Raw genomic sequence first — 24991 nt, forward strand, 5'->3', positions numbered from 1 at the left:
CATAATAGATATCGGCCGCATTCAGCGACTGGGAGCGTCCCGTTTGACCACGTTGCGATTGACCACAGCCAATTATATCGACCTGTGCCTAGGGTAACCAGCAGCGATTAACCAATCAGAGAGTCCTATTTTGAATTGGCCAATTGGCGACGTGGTCAATCGGGTGCCACCCAGCGAACTCAACCGCTAAGTAGCAATTGAACGTGATTGGTTTCTACTTTCAGATCCGACCAATCAGTGTTCAGAACCATCGGATTACATCGGAAAAACTAGTAATGTTGCCCAACTATTGAGTTCGCTGAATGCGACCATCACGATCCAATTGTCAAGCTAGTTCGACGCTGATTGGATCGCAGTGGTTTAGCAACTGGCAACGGAACATTTGCAATGTATTCTGAAATGGTCCTCAAGGCCCTTGCACAATGCTAGGCAATAGATAATAAAAACAGAAATAGTATCTATTCTCTGTTCCTATTGGCGAATATTTTCTATTCCGCGTATTTATTGATGAATAGTTTCTATTTCCTATTCCTATTGTTTATTGACTAGCATTGTACAAGGACCTTAAGTTTTAAAATGCACGCAACTCGGATAGTTCTGTTTATATCCACACCCACACACACACACACACACACACACACACACACAAAATCGGAACATGAGAAAAACTATTATATAGATTAAAAAAAAAAGACTACCGTTTTCTTTTTATATATTTTAAATTTTATTACTAATCAAATAAATGTTTCTTTAATTAATTATTTATATATATATATATATATATATTAATTTTATATATATATATATATATATATATATATATATAAAATTAATATATATTTTCTTTCTATATAATAGCACTTTGGTAATCAAAAAAAGTAAACTTTATTACTAATCAAATAAATGTTTCTTTAATTATATACATACATACACACACACATATATATATATATATATATATATATATATATATATATATATAATTAATATATATTGTTTTTCTCTACATAATAGCACCTTGATAATCAAAAAAAGTAAACGTTTATTAAATTTATAAATACTTTACATAAATTATTTTTAATTTTACATATGTATATATAATTTTAAAATGAAAATCCAAATAATTTATCTATGTTTAAATAATAATCCTTTTAAATGCACAATTAAAAAGAAAATTAATCAAGAATATTAGTTGGCATCCTATTATAGCAGTAACTAATAATTATATGATAAAATTTAAAGTTTTAAAGACTATGGAATTTTATTTTAAATGTACATTCTCTAGCTACGCGCATTTTCAACACTATGTAAGAAAAAGAGAGAGAGGAGAGAGAAATAAAAAAAATATGGTTTATGTATGTATGTGTGTAGGTGTGTGTGTAAAATTTTCATTAGCGCTCTAACTTGAAATATATAAGAATTCAGATAAAGGTGCACTACATTTCATTATTTCTATTCCACTTTTGTTTGCTTTATGTATAAAAATAAATATGATTCTAAAATATATATACAACAAAAGTAAAATTACGTTAATACATGTGTGTAATACATGCATGTATCTTAAAATTATTTATTTCATTATATCCTTTATGCCGATCAACTTAGCACTTATATCCCATAAACGGAGTGCTACTTCAGAATCTAAATCTTTTTTAGAGACATAAAGTTTACAATCGCGATACAAATGTCCACTTTCTTTACATAATGATGATTCTGTTGCACAATGTAACACTGTTTGCGCACCCTGCAATTATTGATTCATAAGAAAAGTTTTATATAAATATTTCAATATATTAAATATGTTATAAACTGTATACAATGGAAATATCATGAAAAAATCATTTTCTAATAGACATTTTTTAAAAATTGTTAAAAGTATCAAATATATTTACCTGATTAGCAGTACGAAGAAACATGAGAGCAACAGGTGAAAAAATAATATAGTGAAACCAGCTTCTCTTCACATTCCTAAATAGACCAGTATAAGTAAATCCAGGACATACCATATAGACATTAACACCGGTATTTTCTGTTCGTTTTGCAAGTTCAGTGGCAAAGTATGCATTAGCAAGTTTCGAATTACAATAGCCAGGATTCATCCTACTTTTCACTGGCAATCCTTTCTCACCATTTAAGTTTTCAAAATCTATTACTCCAGATTCCAGAAGCTTGGATGTTACTACCACTATTCTATATGGGAAGAAAAAAATATGTTAATATTGATTTATTATTCCAAAATATTGCTTTACAATCACCTGCTAGGAGCGCTTTGCTTCAAGCGATCCAAAAGTAAATTAGTAAGTAAAAAATGGCCCAAATGATTTACTCCAAAATGAATTTCAAATCCATCCTTAGTTAATGCATGATCTTTGAGTGGCGCATATACGCCGGCATTATTGATCAATACATGAATATGAGGAAAATTTTTTAGAACTTTATTGGCAAATTCTCTGATGGACGAGAAAGATGCAAGATCTAACTCCATTGGAATCTATATAATTAAAGAGATACATATTAAAAGTGTGTTGTGTTACATATGTATGTGTATTAAAATAATAAAAAAAACATAAAAGTTTAAAAATATTTAAAAATCAAATTTTAATATTCAGCATTTATTTGTGTAGAGACAATAAATTGAAACTTTTTATTAACAAAAATTTCAATTATAATTACCAATTCGCCGGTAGATATTTTACTTCGGATTTCAGCAATGACATTCTTTGCGTTCTGTACATCCCTACAAGCCATGATGATTGTAGCTCTCCGTTTGGCCAATTCTTTTACCGTCTCTTTACCAATGCCAGAATTCGCACCAGTCACGAGAAATACCTGGCCTTGTAGATTGCTGGTACTCTTACATCTTCCCCAAGTGCGTTCGCGACATTTGCGAAGCAAGCCGATGAGCAAGACCATCGGCAAAATAAAATAACACCACGAAGATACCATATCGATGGTGGCTTTAACTTTGAAACATGAAAAAAATTTCTCCGAAAGAACGCAACGTACAGATTATGTTAAATAATACTAAACATACAGCTGTGTGCTAATGCATATTAAGCGCGATTTATGTATTATATTTCTTGCGATCGCTCTCGTTTAAATCGAATGGAGCGACTTTATTCGAGCTGCTCTTTCGTTTCAGTCTAATTTATCGTGTGTAATAACATAACAGCATGATCTGTCGTACAACGCAAGCGTTAGTCCAAAGTCAAGTTTTATCTCAAGTATTTTGAGTATATTCTTGCATCTTGAGCAAAATAATTATTGCAATTACTGCAACATCACTACTTGACACTTGACACCTAACACACACGAACACCTAGGCCGCCGTATAATATACTTGATCACTCTAGTCAACTCAAGATAAAGTTCGAGATAAAGTCACTAAACAAGTAGAAGAATGACCGCATTCAGCGGACTCAACGGATACTTTCCGAGTCACGCATGATGCGCATGAAGTGACAGAAAATATATAGTTCATGTCACGCATATTATACATTTACGTAAATCGGAAAGTACCCAACAGTTGGGCAACGTTACTAGATTTTCCAATGTAATTTGACGCTGATTGGTCGGAACTGAAAGTAGAAACCAATTACGTTCAATTGCTACTTAGCGGTTGAGTCCGCTGAATGTAACCATATATTCTTCAGAAAAATAGCTGTGATTGGTCAATAACGTCTAAACTACTTCGACAGTGATGTATGAAGTAGGATCTACATTGGTCGTATCGTAACGTCGCAAGTCGTAAGTCGTAGGCAAATTGACCAATCATGGTTGATTAGTTTTGAAATAATCGACTATGGTTGGTCAATTTGCCTACGACTTAAGGTGCAATTTCATTGACGCTAAAAAGTAGTGTCAATTATTGGTTAAATAATGAAGCAACTACTTACTTCTTTGTTCAACCAATGGTTGACGCTACTTTTTAGCGTCAATGAAATTGCACCTTTAAGATGCGGCCTCATTGACGCTAAAAAGTAGCGTCAACCATTGGTTGAACAATGAAGCAACTATACTTACCTCCTTGTTCAACCAATGGTTGACGCTACTTTTTAGCGTCAATGAGGCCGCACCTTTAAGGTGCAATTTCATTGACGCTAAAAAGTAGCGTCAACCATTGGTTGAACAAAGAAGCAACTACTTACTTCTTTGTTCAACCAATGGTTGACGCTACTTTTTAGCGTCAATGAAATTCCACCTTTACACACTGAAAAAGTTGAAACTGTTTGAACTTTATTTTATTGACGCCATATCTAGAGAAAGTCTAGTGATTTTAATTTGCCGCTGGTTTCTAGCGTCAATGAAATTGCACCTTTATAGGTGCGGCCTCATTGACGCTAAAAAGTAGCGTCAACCATTGGTTGAACAAAGAGGTAAGTATAGTTGCTTCATTGTTCAACCAATGGTTGACGCTACTTTTTAGCGTCAATGAGGCCGCATCTTATGACTTGCGTTCCTCTGCGACGTTTCGATACGACCAATGTAGATCCGGCTTTACATATGTCGTACGACAAATTTTTTAAGCCCATTGATTGGCTGCGGGATAGAAAATTTCTAAAGATTCAGAAAATTATTATCCCGCAGCCAATCAATGTGCTTAAAAAATGTGTTGTACGACAAATGTAATTAGATGAAGAAAGCCGCTCGTAATTCATAATCTTTTTTTCTTCTATCATCTATGCTTTTAAATTTCTTACAATATCAGTTTCGCATAAAATATAGATGAAATTATATAAATAAAAAATTGCAAATTAGAAATTGCCATTTTTTACTCATACTCTTATATATATTTGCCAAATTAATGGAGATGACATAATACAATCATCATTTAGCTTATTTATGAACGTTCATATAAAGGCGCTTTTTTCTTCTTATAAATTATTTAATCATTTAAAAATTGAATGCCTTCATAGTTTCACTTAAAAAATATATCTCAAGATTCTCAAAAAAAAAGTAGATCAAAGAATCTATAATGACAAAGATGTCATATTTAACAATTTCCTGTAGAAAATATAATAGGAAGACAATGTGTATACAAAGTTTATTTAGTATATTGGATGCAAAATATTAATAAAAAATATAATATTTACTATAATTGTACTTTTGCAACATTTGACCATATGCATTTATGTTTACTTATTTCTCTGTTTGCTGCATATATATGATTATCGTCGTACTATTTTTATATTAAAATAGAAGATTAAATTATTAAAACATTTTCTTTGTAATTGCTACTTTATGCGTACTTACATTGAAAATTTGCAAAAATATATAGATTAGCTTACACACACGCATATTTCAATAAATTATATGTATATTAGCTATATATATTTAAATTTTAGTAATGCTGAAATTGTATGGAACATGTTAAGGCACACAATAACTACACATAATTATATAAATTGATAAATTGCAAATAATATATATGTGTGTGTATGTAATTGTTTTTTTTTAACTATATACTATAGATCTTTAAATGGACGTTCTCTTGTTCAATAATATCAATTCGAAAAAGCGAGAATTAATAGACCTCGTATGCACATGAGACTCAAATATAATATGTACAAAGGAAAATTGTATATACAAATACATACATAAACGTATATACAATTTCCTCAGATATTGTAATCTAAAAGTGCTTATTCTTGTTGCTTTTCGTGTAAACAAATACTTTTCATTTGCTATTGTTTATGATCGTATAGTTCATTATCAAAAAAATTCTCGAGTTTAAGGTAAAAGTAAATATGATAAATACAAATTAATATTCAATTATGAATAGAGAGTTTTTTCTATCCATTCTTCCATTGTAAACGTAGCTGTGTTGGTTTGATCTGGATCTCTCTCTCTGAAAATATCTGTAACAATAACCAAAAATATAATCCACATTTTATTTTATTAAGATGAGAATAGTTATATATATATTATACATATAAAATATGAATAGACGAATAATAATTATTATTAACAAACAAACTTATGTATTATAATAATTTATAATACCTTAATGTAATATAAAAAAAGGGATATGATATATATCAAAATATAAAAATATTTATTAAATGTAATTGTCTCACTCACCAATCATTGTTTTAAGCCTGACTGCACACATTATAAAATCGTCGAAAGTAATTCTGCCATCTTTAGTGCCATAACGATGAACCAAAATGTTAAGAATATGATTGTTCAAACGATATCCTGCACTATTTAACGCTTGTCTTAATTCAAATGCACTTAAATATCCTGATTCATCTCTATCGTATAGTTTAAAAACAGCCTAAAATGTATTTTTATTATATTATTAATATTCAAATTAAGGAATTACAAATAATTGAATAGAAATATTTCACGCTTATTTACCCTCCACTTTCTAATGTCATTCCACAATGTTTTAAATTCTTCAAACCCGAGTTTCCCAGAGTGATCTGCATCCAACATAGCAACCATACTGCGACATATATCTTTGCTGAATCCTCTATCATGAGTGTCTGCAAATTAAAAGAAAAATTCTTTGGTTCATTTATCGTGATTTTTATTTTGAAATATTTATAATAAATTTAAATTTCACTTGAAAAATTTACACAAAAGAGTGTGAGAAACAAATAAATATTATCTATACAACTCTTTTTAAATGTGTAAAACAGACAATGTGTGTATGTTAAAAATGTCTTTGTTGCGAAAGAAAATTTTAAAACAATCCAATGGATTAATACAGATCATATCACAAAAAACCTCACACAAATGTCGATGAATTTTAAACATTGTACGTTTCATGCTTCTCTATTAATTGAGGAAGCATACAGTTGATCGTCAACTCTGCCTATGAAATTTTAAATTATAGTGTCAATCTATCAATGCTAATGCTATCTTGATAAATGCCAATGTTATCAATGTCTATCATTAATAAAAGTATATTTCAATTGTATCAACATTAAAGCTTATAATTAAATGAATATAACAAATCATCAGGATGAAACAACACAATCTGATAAAACAATCCTGCAATAGAAGTTGCCTTACCTATAGGCTTATTGTATTGTTCATTATTACAAATAATGCCGCATAACAGTGAGATGAGAGTGTTGACAAATGAATCATTTCCTTCAATAGTTTCGGGAACATTTGCCTCGCTATGATGCGCCAACTGTAGTAATTCTACCCGTAACATACACAGCTATGTTAGTGTAGAGTTTTACATACATACACTTGGCGATAAGAATTATACATATATAATGAGAATAACATATATAATGAGAATTCATTATATCAAAACTTAAGTTTCAATTTGTATTTTTCTAACTTTTACATGCCTTACAAATTCTGTTTCCATTTAAGAGAATTTAATATTTAAAAATTTTTTTATATTATTTCTATGTAAATGTATGTGAACTGGTTTTTATAATTAAATGGTATTAATTAAATTAAAAAAAACATTTTGCGCAATATTAATGGTAATTTTGAGAATCAAGATGTGTGTATCGCGCGCATTTATTTGTTTATTTACTTAAGAAACCCAAGTGTATTTATGTACTATGGATATGAATTACAAGGTAAAAGAAGTAAGCATGCGTAATTATTAATATAATTATTAAAATATTGTACAGCGTGCTGAGTGACTCAAGTAACTTTTAATAGAAAATTTTTAAAATATTTCATAATAAATTAGCTATAAAACTAAAAATAAATCAAAATAAATAAATCAAGCACAAATATTAATCAAATAATATTTGATTAATACAACATAGAATTAAAAATGAGGATTATTAAATATACAATTCTATATTGATGATTGCAAAGACTGTAGTAAATAACTAAGCAGAAAAAATATGAAAAGCTACAAAGCAAAGCTCACAATAAGAATAAAATTCATACGTTTGCAGGGAAATATCGTATTCATAATTGTGCATATTTATGTATATTTATATATATATTTATATTTTATAATATATATATATATATATATATATATATATATATATTATAAGTTATACCTAACACATAAAGAATATATCTTACATGATTTTATCTACCTTTTTTCATAGCGAAATCTAAGATGTCTTTGAGTTCCATCCAATCCACTTCCAAGTCATCACCAGCAAGTTTTTTGAAGAATTCTCTAACTTTTTCAGTATTGCGATCTTGTTCCGGTTCATCACGAACCTAAAAATATAACATAAAAATAAATTTTAAATATAATATATATAAACATATTCTTTGACAAAATAAAGCTCTCCCAAAATTTCTCTCATAAAATTTATAGGTATCCAGATAATTTTAATTTCAACAAGATATATAAAATCTATGTTGTGCATATGCAAAGATATATATACATATGTAAAACACATACAAAAATGTATAGCCAACACTATAATTGCAGACTTTTGACAACATATCTTATATATATATATATATATATATATATATATATATATATATATATACTACAAACATCAGAAACTATAATATAAAGTTATTTTATTTATTATAGTTTCTAACTTCTGTAATGTATATTTCAGAATTGTTATCATAAGGTTAAGCACATAAAATAATCCAACACCAGCATATTTTCTCCTACTTCTTGCAAATGTATAAACATACAACATATATTAGTCTTTTATGTGCCATTATGTAACATGTACAGACGTGCATTTTACTTACATTATCTTCATCATGCTCCTCTTTACCGCTCACAGAATTAATTACCTAAAGGCAAGCGACATAAACATGCAAATTGTTAGGTTTAGTAACAAGTACAAGGCAAGTACAAGTACTATTACTATTATAAGTGATGTCCTACATAATTTCACATCAAGTATCACACAGCAAAAAAAATGTTAAATGAAGACAAAAGTTAGACTTTTTAGGTGTGAGCTAGATACAAGGCTCAATTATATAGTGCTTCAATTTTATGATTTGTGCAGCATTATTTAGCATAGTCAACACTATAATTACAGACTCTTGACAACGTATTTTATACATATATATATATATATATATATATATATATATATATATATAAAATATATTGTCTGCAATATATGTGGTGTGTGTGTATATATACACACGCACCACACACACACATTCGCACACTTATAAAGCTGTGTCAATGCTTATTAATGAGAATTATCAGTAGTTATTTTATAGATTAAAGAAAATATGTTTATCACTTTTGAGATATAATCTTAAAGTTTAAAAAAATAATTAATCCTAAATAATATTTACATAATCTGAAAATCTTCCTATATTTCATAATGCAATTCCAAACTTTATTTCATCCCTTATTTCAGTTGAATAATCTTGTGAAAACATTTTTTAATATGATGATTTTAAAAATATTATTACCATTACGTCAATTTTTTATTAAAAAAATAAAATTTGTATTACTTAGAATTAAGGTACTATTGTATGTACATGTATCGATTCTTTTGATTCACTAGAATATTTATAATCCTTACCCTATCGTCGACTTCTCCGATACCAACTTCTTCGTCGTTTTCTCTGTAAATAAATAAGAATACTTTGAAGAAAATTCTTCAACTAGCATGAAACAACAACTATCGCTATATGATAGTTGAACTTACTCCATATTATTCTTGTTTTCAGAGAAGATTCTCAGCAAGAATTCACCCTCCTCATTTGGGTCAAAAGTACTTGGAACTATGCAGTACACGCCCGGTGGTAATTTGAAACGACACGTGACTTCCCGTAAGTTTATAAATGCCGGTGAACGTCCAACAGACGCATTGTATTTGAAAAAGTTTATGTCTAGCGGTTTTGGCAGTCTTTCTGGATATTCCAACTAGATCGATTAAAAATTAATTTATTAATGAAAAAATTTCCATTTCTTTCGTTAAATTTCATTTTTAATCATTTTTTTCATCAATTTCAATCAAAATATTTGATGTTTTTCCCTTCTTTATTCTTTTATAGACACTTTATAAACACATTTTATACACTTATAGACACATTTACAAACAATTGTCAAAACTATGTGTAAACTTAAAAACGAGCAATTTATGTGATAGTGAAATTATCACATTTTGAGATACTAAAAAAGCAAAACGAAACCTCGACATTTTAGACTTTGTATTTGAATCTAATCCAAATACTATACGATTTCACATTTTGATATATTACACGAAGTTTATGAAGAATATGAAGTAAATCAATTAATTTCATACATGATATATAGCGAATCCGATAGTGAGGCAATCTGCACCCATTCTTTTTTGCGCTCTCCTGTTTTTTTGCATCAAGGCAACAATTACGGTACACTTGTCATCGTCGTCATCTGGATATTCTAATGTGATACGATACTGCGGATTGTGACAGAAAGTCTCTGCAAAACACGCATATGTACAAATATATATAATTGAATTAAATATATATATATAATTCAATTTCGACTTTTATGAAATTGTAGCCGCTTCTCTCGATAATATCTCACCTAAATAATTTCTACAACCACCCGCTGTTACACCACGCACCCATTCTCCCTCAAATACACTCATTTCCCAGCGTTTCTTCCCAGCATCGATGTCGTCTGCAGTTAAGGAATCGGGATTTAAGTTGCATATCTCGAGTTGAGTGAAATGGCGTGTAAAATCATGAAATGACATCCAAAATTCGCCATCCATATCAAAAGTCAGACCAAGCTCTTCCTTCTCATGATCGGGGATAAATCTCCATTCCGGTGATCTATCAATGGGCGATGAAAGCGTAAACTCTAGGTAAAATCGCCTGCACATGAATAGAATTACTTACTGGTCACTCCAAGGTCCATTCCATTCCGCTTCGTTTCCCCAAGGATTTCGAAGTCTCAAGAGAGGTATAGTACCGTGTTGATTCGGTGTTTGAATCTCTACATGCTTTACATGGGTAATGCTGTATGCGTGACCGCGTATCAACCCCTGAGGTGTTTCAGCCTCTAATATGTTTGGATCAGGCTGAAAATATCGTACATTTATATACATGGTTGATAAAATAAAATAAAATTTATTAATAATGTGTATAAATGGTAAAAAATTGTGCATTTACTCATGTGGATAAAACAAGTAAATAATTATATATATTACACATTTAAAATAAACAGATTACTACTCCATATACGTGGGTCGTTTGATAAGTTTGGTAAATTTTCGTGAAATTGCGTCACAATCCATTTGGTGACGCCTCATCAGCCTACTTTTCCGAAGGTATTAAAAAATTGGAAATTTGATGGACTAAGTGTATAGACCTCAATGGAGACTATATTAAGAAATTACATAAATTTTTTCAAAAATAACGTGTTTTATTTTTTACCAAACTTATCAAACGACCCTCGTATAAGTGTGTGTGTGTGTGTGTGTGTGTGTGTGTGTGTGTGTGTGTGTGTGTGTGTGTGTGTGTGTGTGTGTAAATATAAAAGTTGATGCTGCGCATGTATTAGTTTATACATACACCCTTACATACATGTACAGTATATATAAACTGATTTTGAATATATCTCTTCATAAATAATGTTCTAACTTTATAAATATAATTCTAACTCGGCCACAAATTATAATCTAAATCTTTATCTAATGCTTTAGTTATCAAGTATTGCAAAAGATTTAGAGAATCAATCGACATAATGATTGTTACAAGAACCTGCGAAATAAATAAAAAAATAAATATTATAAAAAATTGCTAAATTACCTCGATGGAGCAACCCAATAATGAATTTCTCTCAAAGGCTTTTAACAGTATGTTAAATAAGTTTGGCGGTGTTTGATCCATTTGATACATTTCCGTTACCCCACCAGTAAAGTCCTCCATAGCTTCGCAGGTTGTGCCACCCTTTAATGCTTCGTAAGAGCCATGAAGTTTCGCATATGCTTTCTCGAGAAGAGCGCTCCAAAATTCGTTACTTTCAGCCGAATGGAGATATACCAATTCTCCGCGACAGGTAGGCAATCGATCATCAATTACCACATCAACCCATCTTCCATATTGCCAAAACCTATCATACATACATACATTTCTATAAATAATCCTTCCCAGACTGATGATTTGTAAATGAATTAATAGCTATATTTTTCTATGAATCTTGCAGATTTTTAGACACATCATCAAATATCCAGACGAAAAATTTAATCGCGATGTTTACTATTTCGGCGATAAACGAAAACAATCTCAAGTTATTATTCTTATTAAGCAATTATACTGATTTAAAGAGAAGAGGTAAATAAACTATAAATTACATTATTTTTTATTAGGTCGCGCGGAAATTGCGTTGCGTCTTCTTATGAATGAATAAATATCTTTTTCAAACAAAATTTACCTAAAATGGAAGATTCCAGCGTAATTTTCCTCGAAGCTCTGATCTTCTGGTACTACTTGAAAGAATAAATTCGAATGCATTGTCAAATTTGCTACGGCGGCTAGCAACCAGCAATCTCCTAACTCTCCTTGTTGAACGTCGAATCTTGAAAAACCTTCTACAAAAAGTTGAGGATTGTCTACAATTTCCTGTAAAAGGCAACGTGTTTATTACATTGATTATTTTGTATATACACAATATACATATTATACTTATAGCTATAGCACAAATTCACATAATAATGTAAGCCGAGTACTATAATTTCGATATATGTATATGTTAGTAGTTGAGACAATTTCTGACCATTGGTCGTTTCCATTCTATATATCTATCCGGTCTGCGGGAAAAATATAGCGATGAATCATCGGCTAAGAATTCAGGATCCTCGAATAATCGTCCTGTCGCTAGGCATTCTCGTCTCAGCGTATTAAAATCTTGAATCGCTCCTCGTGGTCTGAAGCCGGAACCTTTTTCTCCTAGCTGCGGACATTGGTTCGCATTAATTTGTGATACGATTTATTCTCGAAAATTCACAATCTAGAAATTTAAAGGGTAGCGTACGTTGTAACAAGATTTCCCGATGAAATTTTTTACAGTTCGTATAGCTTTATCATCATATAATTGTTTATCTTGACAAGAATTTAAACGCTCCTTGATCGTAGGACCGTTCAACTTGTTTGGCAAGTTCGCAAGTTCCGAATTGAGACTGAATTTGAGTTTGGTAGAGTATGGAATATTGTTTTTGGTAATTATTTTGTCACTCGTAAACTTTGCGGATTTAAAACTGGATCCGACTTTCAAAACTGCAAGACCTTCTTGCATATAATTGAAGTAACGATAATTAGTATATTTATTACGTTGTAAATCCATCTCCCGAATTGAATCAAAGAACACAAACCGATCGTTTGTATATATGACAAAAGTTAATAGATACGGGTGCGGAAAATAATTACGTATTTAAAGTAGATGTCGAAAAAAAACGTGCACCCGATACCGAACGAAGGACGAAACTATTTGTTACTGCGAAGAAAGCTAAAGTTTTGATATAATTATCATTTCTAGTAGTACGATAATTATATACACCGGATGACCAAATTAACCGCAATTTAGAGAATGTGATACGGTATTTAATAATAAGTACATGCAAACGGTTGCACACTTATTTAAGAAATGATAAATGGCAATGCAAGTATGCATGCATTAAGTACAGTATATCAATTTATGAGATGAATACGAAAACCTATCTAAAAAAGTGCCTATAAGTATATCCACATTTTTCTCTCACACACATATAACGGTCTTATTAATATTTATTAACTATGTGTGTGTGTATATATATATATATATATATATATATATATATATATATATAACCGCTCTTTTAAATATTTTTTTAAATTATAGAGCTATTTAAAGAAACCTTAAACTGATAAAGTAAAGCTTAACGCAATCTTTCATAATAGAATAAAAGCATGCTTTTTTCCCATGATTTAGTATATTTTTATCTTTAGAAATTATTATCAATCCTCTAGATTATTTCCAATCTGAATGATATACTGTCAATGATTTTATAAACATTTACGTTTCGAATTAGGTAAAAAGATTACATAATTTTTTAATAAGATGATATCATAGACACAATAATAAAATTCATTTCTTTCCCTCTAATCTAAAATTTTCCATTACAAATTATAGAGAAATATAAATGGAATAAATTTCACAAAATTACTTTAAAAGACAACTGTTGTTTATCTAATTATTCGGTTTATTTATACAAGTACGCACAAGTGTTTGCTTATTTTTATTACTAATTATTGTTCAACTAATTATTATTTTCTTATTATTTATCTTTATTTTTTTACAATACCAGCTCGCGAATAAAATGTTGAAAAAATGTTTCTTATTAAGTGAAAATTTAGATACCTTTTTCTTTAAATGAATAACGTAAATATAATATGTATACCGTTGTATGCAAATATTTGCAAATGTGTTATAACGCATATTGACATTATATTAACGAATATGTAAATGCATGATATTGGAATAATCACTTATTTTTTCTATCGTTATCATTGTGATGATTATCATTATTAGCCTTTTATTATTTTGTAGCTTGAGATAATTTTATTACTATAATATTAACGAGATTAATTAGAAAAATTTAATATTTATACTATAAAAAGGTTTTTAAAATTAATGTTAATGTTTGCAAAATATTGTATATAAGTATCTTTGGGACAGGGAAAAAGTGGAAGAAGGCTTTAAACACAGATTTTACATACACGTATGTATGCACGCGCTATTTTATATTTTTATGTCATTATTTAATCATGGGAAAAATTAATCCTTCGTGCAATTTCAATATGATAGTTTATTCCACGCTGTAGTTTATACTACGCTGCTAACTTTCTCTATTGCCTACATTATCTCGAAGCTTTTTTACACACATACACACACACACACACACACACACACAAGAATGATGTAAACCATGCATTACTTACTATATATAAATGTGTGCGTGTGTGTAGGCATAGATATAAAAATTAATAGATAAATCTATACTTTTTAAAGATACTGTGCGTGAGTCATGTACCATTAAAAATAAATTTCCACGTGTATATTCTTAAATTTCAAAGTTTTAATATAATCGATAAACGAGAGGAAACGCAAAAGGAAAACAATAAAAATCAATTTCTGACTTGTATGACATAGTTGATGACAAAAAAGCTTTTTTAAAATGCATGCTTAAACAATTTTCGTGAGCAGGGTAATTCTAATTTCAATCGAGATGGGCTCTAGATAAATCTTTTAAAAACTTTTAATAACATTTATATTGTTAATGTTACAAAGTTTGCGAGCACTGTTATACTCAGAGACCGGCTTCTTAGCTTCGAGCTTCGAGCTTCGAGTCGTATAGCGTACCACTTTGATATTGAAGAGCGACGGTAGAAATCGTTTGACCTCGACTACCGCCTTGACAAACACATCCTCCGCGCCATCTCCGTCATTGTAACCTCCATAGTAACTCATCCTCTCTTGGTTACTCAAAGAAATTAGATTAAATATCGAATTATTTAGAAATCACCGATTAACCGATTAAAAGACGATGCGACGCAAATACTTTGGATATCCGTCGCGTTCGTTTTATTGACGAGAGTGAAAAAATGCGAAAAGAGATTCCCGGTTTTGGCTTACGCATGTATAAAACCGTTAATCTGACAGATACACGGCACACGGGCACGGCTTACCCTCACCCATGACTTTTCCTGGTCGCGTTCGTCACGCACGTGATTCAACGCGGCGGCTAAATGTCAATGAGGTGCACGTGGTTTTCAAAGCGCGATCTTTCAAATATGTACGTTCATCGCTGGCTACCTACACATTCAAATTCGAAAATTTAAATTTTTAATTCTCTTTTTTTAATTATAATTCACGCATGTTCAGCAGAGCGTACATTTTTAAGCAGCGCTCGAATTGATTAGTTATTTATTGCTTTTGAATACAGGAAAGTAGTTTTGCACGCGGCAATTTAAAAAAGTTTGTTACTTTTTCATCTATATCCTATGTACATTATATTTATCGTCTCTATCCTATATATATATATATATATATATATATATATATATATATATATATTACCAATATATTTATGTTTTAAGATTATTGACAAACAAAATTTAAAAAATTGCTCCTAAAATATATAATATAAAATAACGTTTAAAATAAAACTTGGAAAAGGAGAGAGAATAAAAGGAGAAAGTAATAATAAAAATTATCTTTTCTCTCCCTCATTCTTTCTCTTTCTTTGAATTCGGCTTTTATGTATACGTATACACATTCCTTGTTTTATTTCAAATGTACTTTAAATGCGCTACATATCATATATAATTAAAAAAAAGAATATACATACATATATGTACAATTTGTGTGTTGTGTTTAATCTCCATTAATTGCGTGCACACGCGTCTTAATTTTGTCGTGCAAAATTCTAAATAGCAGAGACGCTTTGTAATTTTCAATAAACAAAAAAGTACTGTAAAAGCGCTTATCTAATTGTTTTAGAGATTGAAATAATAAAAAACCGTAATATACTCACCTCTATCTTTTTTGTTTCTTGTCGCACAAATTCCGGCTCGGATATTTCTTTGTTCCATCCATACGAATTCATTTTTACTCAGTCGATATTTTTATCTCGATGACGATAAATTAACGGGCCTTGTAGATTATATTAGATTAGATTAAGCTAATTACATAGCAAAATACATGAATCACTTGTGTCACAAATTACCCAACTAATGACATCCGGCTTAATCTTTGTCACTGAGTAGCCTCACTCTTTCAGCGTCAGTCACATGACCGTAATCACGTTTTTAACGGGAGATTAATTACGTTACGATATACGAACGTGATTATTTTTTAAAATAATTGTACGATATTCTTGCAAACTTGAACACATAGTGATCAAATAATTTATGAATAATTAAGAATTATGAAGAAATAATTTATCAATAATTTATAGAACGAGAGGAGAAATAGAGAAATAATTTATGAAATATTATGTAATTATCGCAAATAAAATATACAAACAATTTACAAGAAATGCCGCGATTACTGTTGTCGCACAAATGAATAATCATCCTCAAACTGTTTCGCCGCCAGCACTATTTATCATTGCTCTTGAAACTGTGTATTCACTCGAACAAATATGATCATTCGAACGCGGAAAAAGAATGCGACTAAATAATACGACGATTTATAATTTCATTGTATGACATTTGCGATAAACGTGCTAACCTACCAGCGGCGCAATTCACGTGTCACTTTCGATCAACGTCACGCCAATGCCAACATTGGGTCTGTTCTTTTTAGCTGCACCGCTGTACTAGTGCAATAAGTTCGAAAGAGATAAACATACTTTTTTTCACTCTAACTAACTGCACTAGTGCAGTAGTGCAGCTAAAAAGAACAGTGGCTGGATTCAGCAGAAATAGCTGCTTTGCAACTGTGAATCATTTCGTCCTTATTCGATACCAACAAGCGCGACCCTGTGCCCTACATATCGAGTACAAAATTCGCGCGCAATTCAATCAGCCAATTACGGCCGAGCGCTGCTTCGCGATTGCGCGCAATGGTCAGCCAATCATGATCGAGCGTTGTTTTACGATTATCGTGAGAATCGACCAATTACAAACGAGCGCTATTTTACGATTACAATCGACCAATCGCAGCACACGTTTTATGATCTTGAGAAATTCAAAGTTTGAGAAACTCCAAGTTTAGCGAAGTTACGCGCCTTCCTTGGACTCTCCGCGATCGTGATCGATAGTTCGATCGAGTTATATCAAGTGAATTTGACAAGCGATCGTCGTCCTTCTCGCGTTACGTAGTGTTATTTGCGATATACACCGAGAAAAAGGAATCGGACTTGAGTAACGGTGATGCGAGCGACGGTGATCGCTCGTCTTAAATGTATCCGGTGCGCGATGCGAATGCCGGGAGTGTCTAGTGGCGTATTAAATGATTAGTATTGTACGAGCGTTTTTTTCTTTGCTATAGTGGAGTCGTAGCGTCGGCGAGAAAAACATTTACTTGCACGTACAAAAGTTAACGTCGTTAGCTGACGCTTTACCAACTCTTGTAATAAATCGAAAGTGCGAAAAGTGTCGCCCTAGTCCTTGTACAAATAACGGACGTATTGTCTTAATTACTGCGTAAATTTTCTTTGTGGCTCGACTCGCAATCAATTCGCTCTACAAATATCCGAAACAATAGAGTAACTGGCGAGGAAGTAACAAGCAACGAGTACCTATCCCCCCCTCGCTCTCCGTCCATCGCCTGGTGAGTGCATTTGTTTATTATTACATTCGCGTTATCGACCATTCGTTCGTTTCATTCGCTTGCAATAATTTAATCGAGCGATTCGATCTCGATCTCGATATTTCGTCACGAAAGATCAATCTTTGTACATCGTTGAAAATACATTCGTACATACATGCGACATGCTGAGTAAAAATGTGAGAAATGACCGAGTACGCGGCAGTCGGTAATTGTTGAATTATCTTTCGGTAGCCTATCGTTTGTTGTTTCGCATACATGGACCGTGTACCAGATGTCGCCAACATGCAAGTCTACTTGCTCGAAAACGCGACTTGTGCACGAGTACGATTCCCGCAACATTCCGACGATACCTCCGACGCGCCTTTCAATTTTGGCAAATTGTGTGTGTCGCGATCTATTCGCGATGAAATTATGCGATATCGCAAAATTATGCATAAAATTATATACAAGAGACTCATATATGATATTAGTGACGCGCATCGCGATTGTATTCGCAAGCGTCTCAAATAAAAGCCTGTCCAGATAAATTGGCAAAGATGCATAATACATGCATACACATATGCATAAAAAAATTTATCAATCGTCTAAGGATATATGAGAGATGTTACATTGCCATCTCTCTTTATACTAGAATGATCGATTGATTTTTCTGTGCATATCTATATGCATTATACATGTATCTTTATCGCCATATCGATTTTTACTATGCGCCAGAAATTTAATCTGTCACGTTTTGCGAAACACCTTCAATAATTTCTATTATATCACGGCCAACATAATTACATAGTCGATAAAAGACAGAATCATATTATTATGCGATAGCGATTCTTGTCGCAGTTCGTTGCATTTTGGAAATTAAAATTTATATATTTCTAGATCGGTTCGCGAATGCTTTTAGATTACCGTTTTACAACTACGTATGTGTAATTTTCATAGAGAGATATATATAATTGCGAAAAAGAAGAAAAAGAATAATAAAATGTCAAAACTTTCGAATAGTCCGTTCACCGATATCTCGTATCTTTTCCCTCACATAAAAATATATTTATATTAAATTTATCAATTTTCCTTCTGAATATCATTTTCATAGAATTACAGTCTATATTGTAGCAAAAAATCTTTAAGTTTTCTAGTAAAATGTTTATTTATTTTGCCAGATAATACATTTTATGACGTATACCATAATGTTCGATGCGTATGTAGACATATGTAAACATTATTTATTTACATTTGTTTCAAATTAAATAAATATATTTACTAGAAAAACATACAAAGAAAAATTTTTATGCCAAAACATACATTGTAATTTTATAACTATTATATGTATGTATATATACATGTGTGTGTGTGTGTGTGTGTGTGTGTAAAACATTATATACTCACACACACACAGAGAAAAATATCATTCTACTGCCAAGAAAAACGATTACTCAGTTTATTTTTCTTTTTTTAAGTAATAATTTTCTTCAATAAAAAATATATTCTTGATAATAGTCTTAAAATATACTCGTCACGAGTGTTAGAAAATCTCATTATCATGTACTCAAAAGAAGAAATCATTTTCTCTTCAAGAATATTGTAAAGTTATATCAAAGAAAAATCAAACTTACTTTATGTGGTAAGCAAACCAAATTTTTCTTTTAATTTAATATTCTTGACTAAAATACTGCAGTTACTAAAATTCAGAATGTATTTAATTAAATTTAATGCTTGTGATGAACTTATGATATACTTAAAATAAATAATATTTACTTGAATACAGTATACATTTTTCTCTGTGCATTATAGTCATAAGGCCGCAGCACACACTTTTGCATAAGCAAATTGATTGGTTCATTTTTTATGCATATACTTGGGGAATCAATTTCCTTATGCTTATGATTATGCGCTTATGCAAAAGTGTGCGCTGCGGCCTATAGAATTACAATGTATGTTTTAGCATAAAAATTTTGCTCTGCATGTCTTCTAGTAAATATATTTAACTCGAAACAAATGTAAAATAATGCTTGTACATGTCTACGTACACATCGAACATTATGGTATACGTCATAAAATGTATTATCTGGCAAAATAAATAAATATTTTACTAGAAAAAAAAAATATATATATATATATCTTTTTACTTTCTAGTTTCACGTTTTTATTTTGCAATAATCCCAAAGCCGTATTCTTTTAATGCTTAAAATTAATTGAAATTATGGCGTGTTCAATTTATCGATTTGAAGACACACCTTCATACAAAATGAATCACTTGCGTGTCACGGTCGTTATGTTTTGTCGTTATGGTTGATACTTCGCACTTGTCTGCCTAATTTAGATACAATTTACTCGGCAATTTAAAAATTACTGCAATTAAATGAATGCAGTCGTAGCGCGAAAGACTCGTAACAAAATATAACGATTAACGTTATGACAAAAACGAGTGAAAATAGCTTTGTTATAAAAATCAACAATGTAATTAATTGCTATCGTTAAGTCATTTTTATGAATGTTTGATATAATAATTATCATTTATACAGAGTCATTATTTTTAACCGATTAATGCTCCGACTTTAGTCTCTATTCAGAGATAAATGAACACACGCTATTGAATCATTTTCCAATAATGTAACAGCGGATAATAGTGAAATTACAACAAAATAAGATGTATTATGTAATGGCTAGAAATAAAATATTAAGATAAATATTATACATGTATACGAATATTTTTCGTCGTGCAAATTTGATCACGTGCGAAAAATCCCATAATGTCAGAAGTGTTATCGTACTTGAGTTTCTATCTGCCTATCTGTATCAAAATCAATGATAATCTCCTATACAGCGCGTTTTGCGAAACGTTATACCGCATATACAAACTTTTTTTCTTGCACCGCACCTACAATAACATGGTGGATTGTAAACGTGTTTGTAAAACGATACACCAAATGAAACACGCAATCGAGCCGAAACTCGAAACGAACGCGTATGGCCAAGTAGTACGTATCACACTGACTGACATATCCGATAAAAGATTTGTTCCGTTCCGGAACTATCCCTTCCCTCGTACATCGACGTAGCGGCCGCGGCCGCGGCCGCGACACGTCGGCGCCGACGCCGGCGCGGTGCACACTGCCGATCACGAACGCCCTTATTGCCCGCCGTATGCTGAACCGCTTTCCCTTACAAGGAATTCTCGTCGATATCTCGCCGAAAAAGAAAGTCCAGACCGGTTATCTCGTCCGCCACTCTGCACGTCATATGCGATATAATATTTTTTTTATATATAAATGGAGGACATTTTGTTCCATCGGTCAATGGCTGTTGTATCGTATTACGATGAGCATGGCATCGTTTTTACAAATTGTAATTTCATTTATACATTCTCTATTGGTATTCTCCTATTCGAAAAATATTCATAAAATAATATTAAAAATCAGAATATGCACACAATACACTTCATTTATATTTTTTCACAATATGAATAATTATATTTTGTATTATTAATATATATTAAGTTAATTTTTAATGAAGACTTTTATGTACGTGTGTGTGTGTGTGTAATGAAAAAAATTTTATATTAATATCTCTTCAATTTTTTTTCAAGCTACAAAAGTTAATTTATAAGTTTCAACAAAAATTTTACAACATGAGATAATATTTAAAGTTCAAAGTAGAATATTCCAAATGGGAATATTCTACTCTCTCATTATACGCATGTTTTCATTCGCCTAATCTCATAAAAGTTATTTTAGGGACTTTGAAGAAGCTAAGAATTATTGCATCTTACCACAAACGACAGCTCGAATATTTTTGTTCGCCGTTGGTGAATACCGTTATTCTTCGTATATTTCATAATCGTCTCGCAAACTAATTATCCTTAAAAATAAACATTGTACGTAACATACCAAGCCAGGTATTAATTAATTAATTCAATTAATCAAGTCAAGAATATTGCAAATGCAATATTTGCTTCATTCTAGCATCGCTAGTTTATCATATGTATGACGAACCATTATTTTGTGTATTAAATAGAAATTGTTAAAAATGTTAATGGCAATGAATGTGTAGTGTACGAAACAAACAAAAGTATGTATCTAGCTAAAATCGAATCTTTAATATTAAGATGTATATATTTTTTAAATTTATAAACAATATATAATATATGTATAAATTTTTTCAGAAAATGTTTTTGATGTTACTTATAATTTTTTAGATGATGCGCTACTTTTAATAAAAAGTGTGTTTAAAGAAAAGGTAATTAAATTAATAAAACGCGTTTTAATTATATAGATTTAATTATATAGATTATATAGATTTAATTATATAGATTATATAGATTTAAAACCTCAATTGTGTACAAAAATATAGCAAAAAGTAAAATTATTACAACTTCAAAATTTAATTGAATTAATTATTTATTTAATTTGTTAATTTTGAAATATTTCTCTCTCTCTCTCTCTCTCTCTCATAAAAAAAGTAGAATATCAACTTTACAAAGATTTCACAAAGCCCTACTTTTAATCAAGGGAATCGAGAGATACAAAGTTATGCAAAACGCGTCGCAGAGACACGAGTGCGCGAGAACAAACCAGGCCTAAAAATATATCGCGACGATATATATCGTACATGCCCGCATATACAAAGGGGTTTGTCTTAAAAGTAAATTTGGCGGTAAGCCAGGAATATGCCGAAAAAGTTTTCCCCACAGGAAGGAGAACGCGCAATTGTGAATGCAGCGAGTTTTAGTCGCCGTACATGCCGCGTTGCATGTTGCGTGTTGCGTCGTTGTGTCGACTGCGTTCGAATAACGTGAAACATCCACCGCGTTCAATGAGCTAGAAAATATCAAAGAGCCAAAAGGGAAAAGATATTTTGAGCCGGTATACCTAGAATTCTGAATACATTTCATTTCGGATTCTACGCTATGCTCGATCTCGATCTCGGTCTTGGTCTCGGTCTCGGTCTCGGTCTCGGTCTCGGTCTCGATCTCGATTTCGATTTCGGTCTCGATTGGAGAGCGCGCTCCGAGTTCGAGAGATCGGACTGGAATATTATTTCTAAATTAGTTGCGTAAGATTACAGCGACTACTAACGCGTCCTTGTAAACTGCGTGTGAGAAATCTTGTGCACATGCGTAATGTTTTTTTTTCAAGAATAAATTTAGTAAACTAGTTGTTTATTAAACAAAATTATACGAAAAATCATGCCCGGTAAATCAAGATTATACATCAAGCTTTTAATCTGGGGCAAATATAATACGTGATCGCGAAGCAGCGAGTGAACTTGACATTAATATTAATATTAATGCTGCACGAGTTGAATTAATCTATATACACACTTTGCAAAAAAAGCTCCAAATACATTTATTTATCTCATAGAGATATCGTTTATGGCGTATGAGAAATTTATCAGAGCTACAAATTATGTATAAAAATTAAGTTTTATCACTTGAATGATGAACATGTGTCGCAAAAATTCCAACAATTAATTAACAACAATATATAACAAAGATGATAATGCGTGATATTAACGAACCTTGAAAGTAGTATTGGCGGGATGATACACATCGCCGGAGCCGGAAAGTCCTCCTCGTAATAAACGCGACGAAAGATTATAGCGACCTAACGTAGCCCACGCGTCCTTTGTTGCTTGCACGGGATATCTAACGATATAAGCAAAAAATTATTCTCCTTTTCCTTTTTTTTTCTTTCTCTTTTTACCTCACGGCTTTGTTACGTTAATTTAATTATATTCCTAAAGGTGAGAGGAAAAGAGGAGGAACGAAATGTTTTCCACGAGAAAGCAAATTTGAGAAACGAAATAAATCTCATGTAGGATAAATAGTTCACATTTCGTCATTATTAGGTGTAAACATACACATTATGTAGAGATCGAAACGTCTATATTGTCACTTACACGCTTACCCTTTCGCGAATTTATATGTTTTCGATGGTTGGCCGTCCTCGACAATGGTTTTGACATAATAATACGAATAACTCGACATTGTCTTGGATCGTCAACAGTTGATTCGACCGAGAATAATCGGAGATGCGACGTTTTATAACGACGGATATGTAGAAATACGAGAAAAAGATGCAGTTTGTCAAACGATCACTGTAAATTAAATGTTGTCTGACTGTGCAACTTCTTTCCTTTGCTGTGTATTCGCGAATGCATACTTGTCGACACTGCGCTTATCTATGCTTCGTATATGAGTGTGCACGAAGGTATATATATAGCCACCGCCGGCACATTATTAGGAAAACTCCGACACTTTCCAAGATGTGAAAATGTCATTGCACGCGATGCTAGAGATATGCATGATAAAGCTTACTTGAAAATGCGCCAGTAACCGAAAAATATAAACGATAGAGAACGGAGAAGTAACAGCGAGTGTGATATATATGTAGAGAGAGAGAGAGAGAGAGAGAGAGAGAGAGAGAGAGAGAGAGAGAGAGAGAGAGAGAGAGATAATACTAATGATAATACTAATATTACTAATCATAATGTCAGTAAAATTTATACCTTTCGTTTGTATAAATTACAACATTATTAACCACGTACAAGTTTATTTTCTTTACACAATACAAACATAAATGCTAAATAAATGACAAAAATAAAAAGTTCATTATTGTTTTCAAGCTATTGAATAGATTTTCTAAGAGTATTTAAAGTTCAAAAATTTCTTTTTTATTCTTGTGACATTTTTTTCTTATTATTTTTTATCCTACATTGTATTTACCTAGATGGAATTAATCAAATTTATCCACCATTAATATCTATTATCAATAATATCTAGAGATTGTGTGTGTGTAAATGATTGGATAAATA

General features: G+C 31.3%; 2 protein-coding genes across 14 annotated transcripts; both read right to left on the reverse strand.

Annotated features, from left to right (window-relative positions):
- Positions 1-1453: 1453 nt before the first annotated feature.
- On the reverse strand, positions 1454-3380 carry LOC105251191 (retinol dehydrogenase 11). Its single transcript, XM_011257779.3, has 4 exons — positions 2674-3380; positions 2256-2491; positions 1893-2190; positions 1454-1744 (listed from the first exon to the last, which is right to left on the reverse strand). The coding sequence occupies exons 1-4, from the start codon at positions 2944-2946 to the stop codon at positions 1571-1573; spliced, it is 981 nt and encodes a 326-aa protein (XP_011256081.1). The 5' UTR covers positions 2947-3380; the 3' UTR covers positions 1454-1570.
- Positions 3381-5028: 1648 nt separating this feature from the next.
- On the reverse strand, positions 5029-24179 carry LOC105251302 (calpain-A). 13 transcript variants are annotated; one of them, XM_025406876.1, is made up of 16 exons: positions 24085-24179; positions 23696-23822; positions 12644-12820; positions 12302-12489; positions 11677-11980; positions 10765-10946; positions 10448-10698; positions 10182-10339; positions 9582-9799; positions 9456-9498; positions 8659-8703; positions 8031-8160; positions 7021-7155; positions 6361-6488; positions 6082-6277; positions 5029-5858 (listed from the first exon to the last, which is right to left on the reverse strand). In XM_025406876.1, exons 1-16 carry the CDS (start codon positions 24162-24164, stop codon positions 5773-5775), a joined length of 2448 nt encoding a protein of 815 aa, XP_025262661.1. In that variant the 5' UTR covers positions 24165-24179; the 3' UTR covers positions 5029-5772. The 13 variants fall into 13 exon arrangements, with proteins under 13 accessions (XP_025262661.1, XP_025262669.1, XP_025262666.1 ...); XM_025406884.1 differs by lacking the exons at positions 23696-23822; positions 24085-24179 and adding exons at positions 16440-16558; positions 21038-21194; XM_025406881.1 differs by lacking the exons at positions 23696-23822; positions 24085-24179 and adding exons at positions 16440-16788; positions 21057-21172.
- Between the last annotated feature and the right edge of the window lie 812 nt (positions 24180-24991).

This window comes from Camponotus floridanus, unplaced genomic scaffold (genome assembly GCF_003227725.1).
Source record: "Camponotus floridanus strain SB8 unplaced genomic scaffold, Cflo_v7.5 scaffold16, whole genome shotgun sequence".
NCBI lineage: Eukaryota > Metazoa > Arthropoda > Insecta > Hymenoptera > Formicidae > Camponotus > Camponotus floridanus.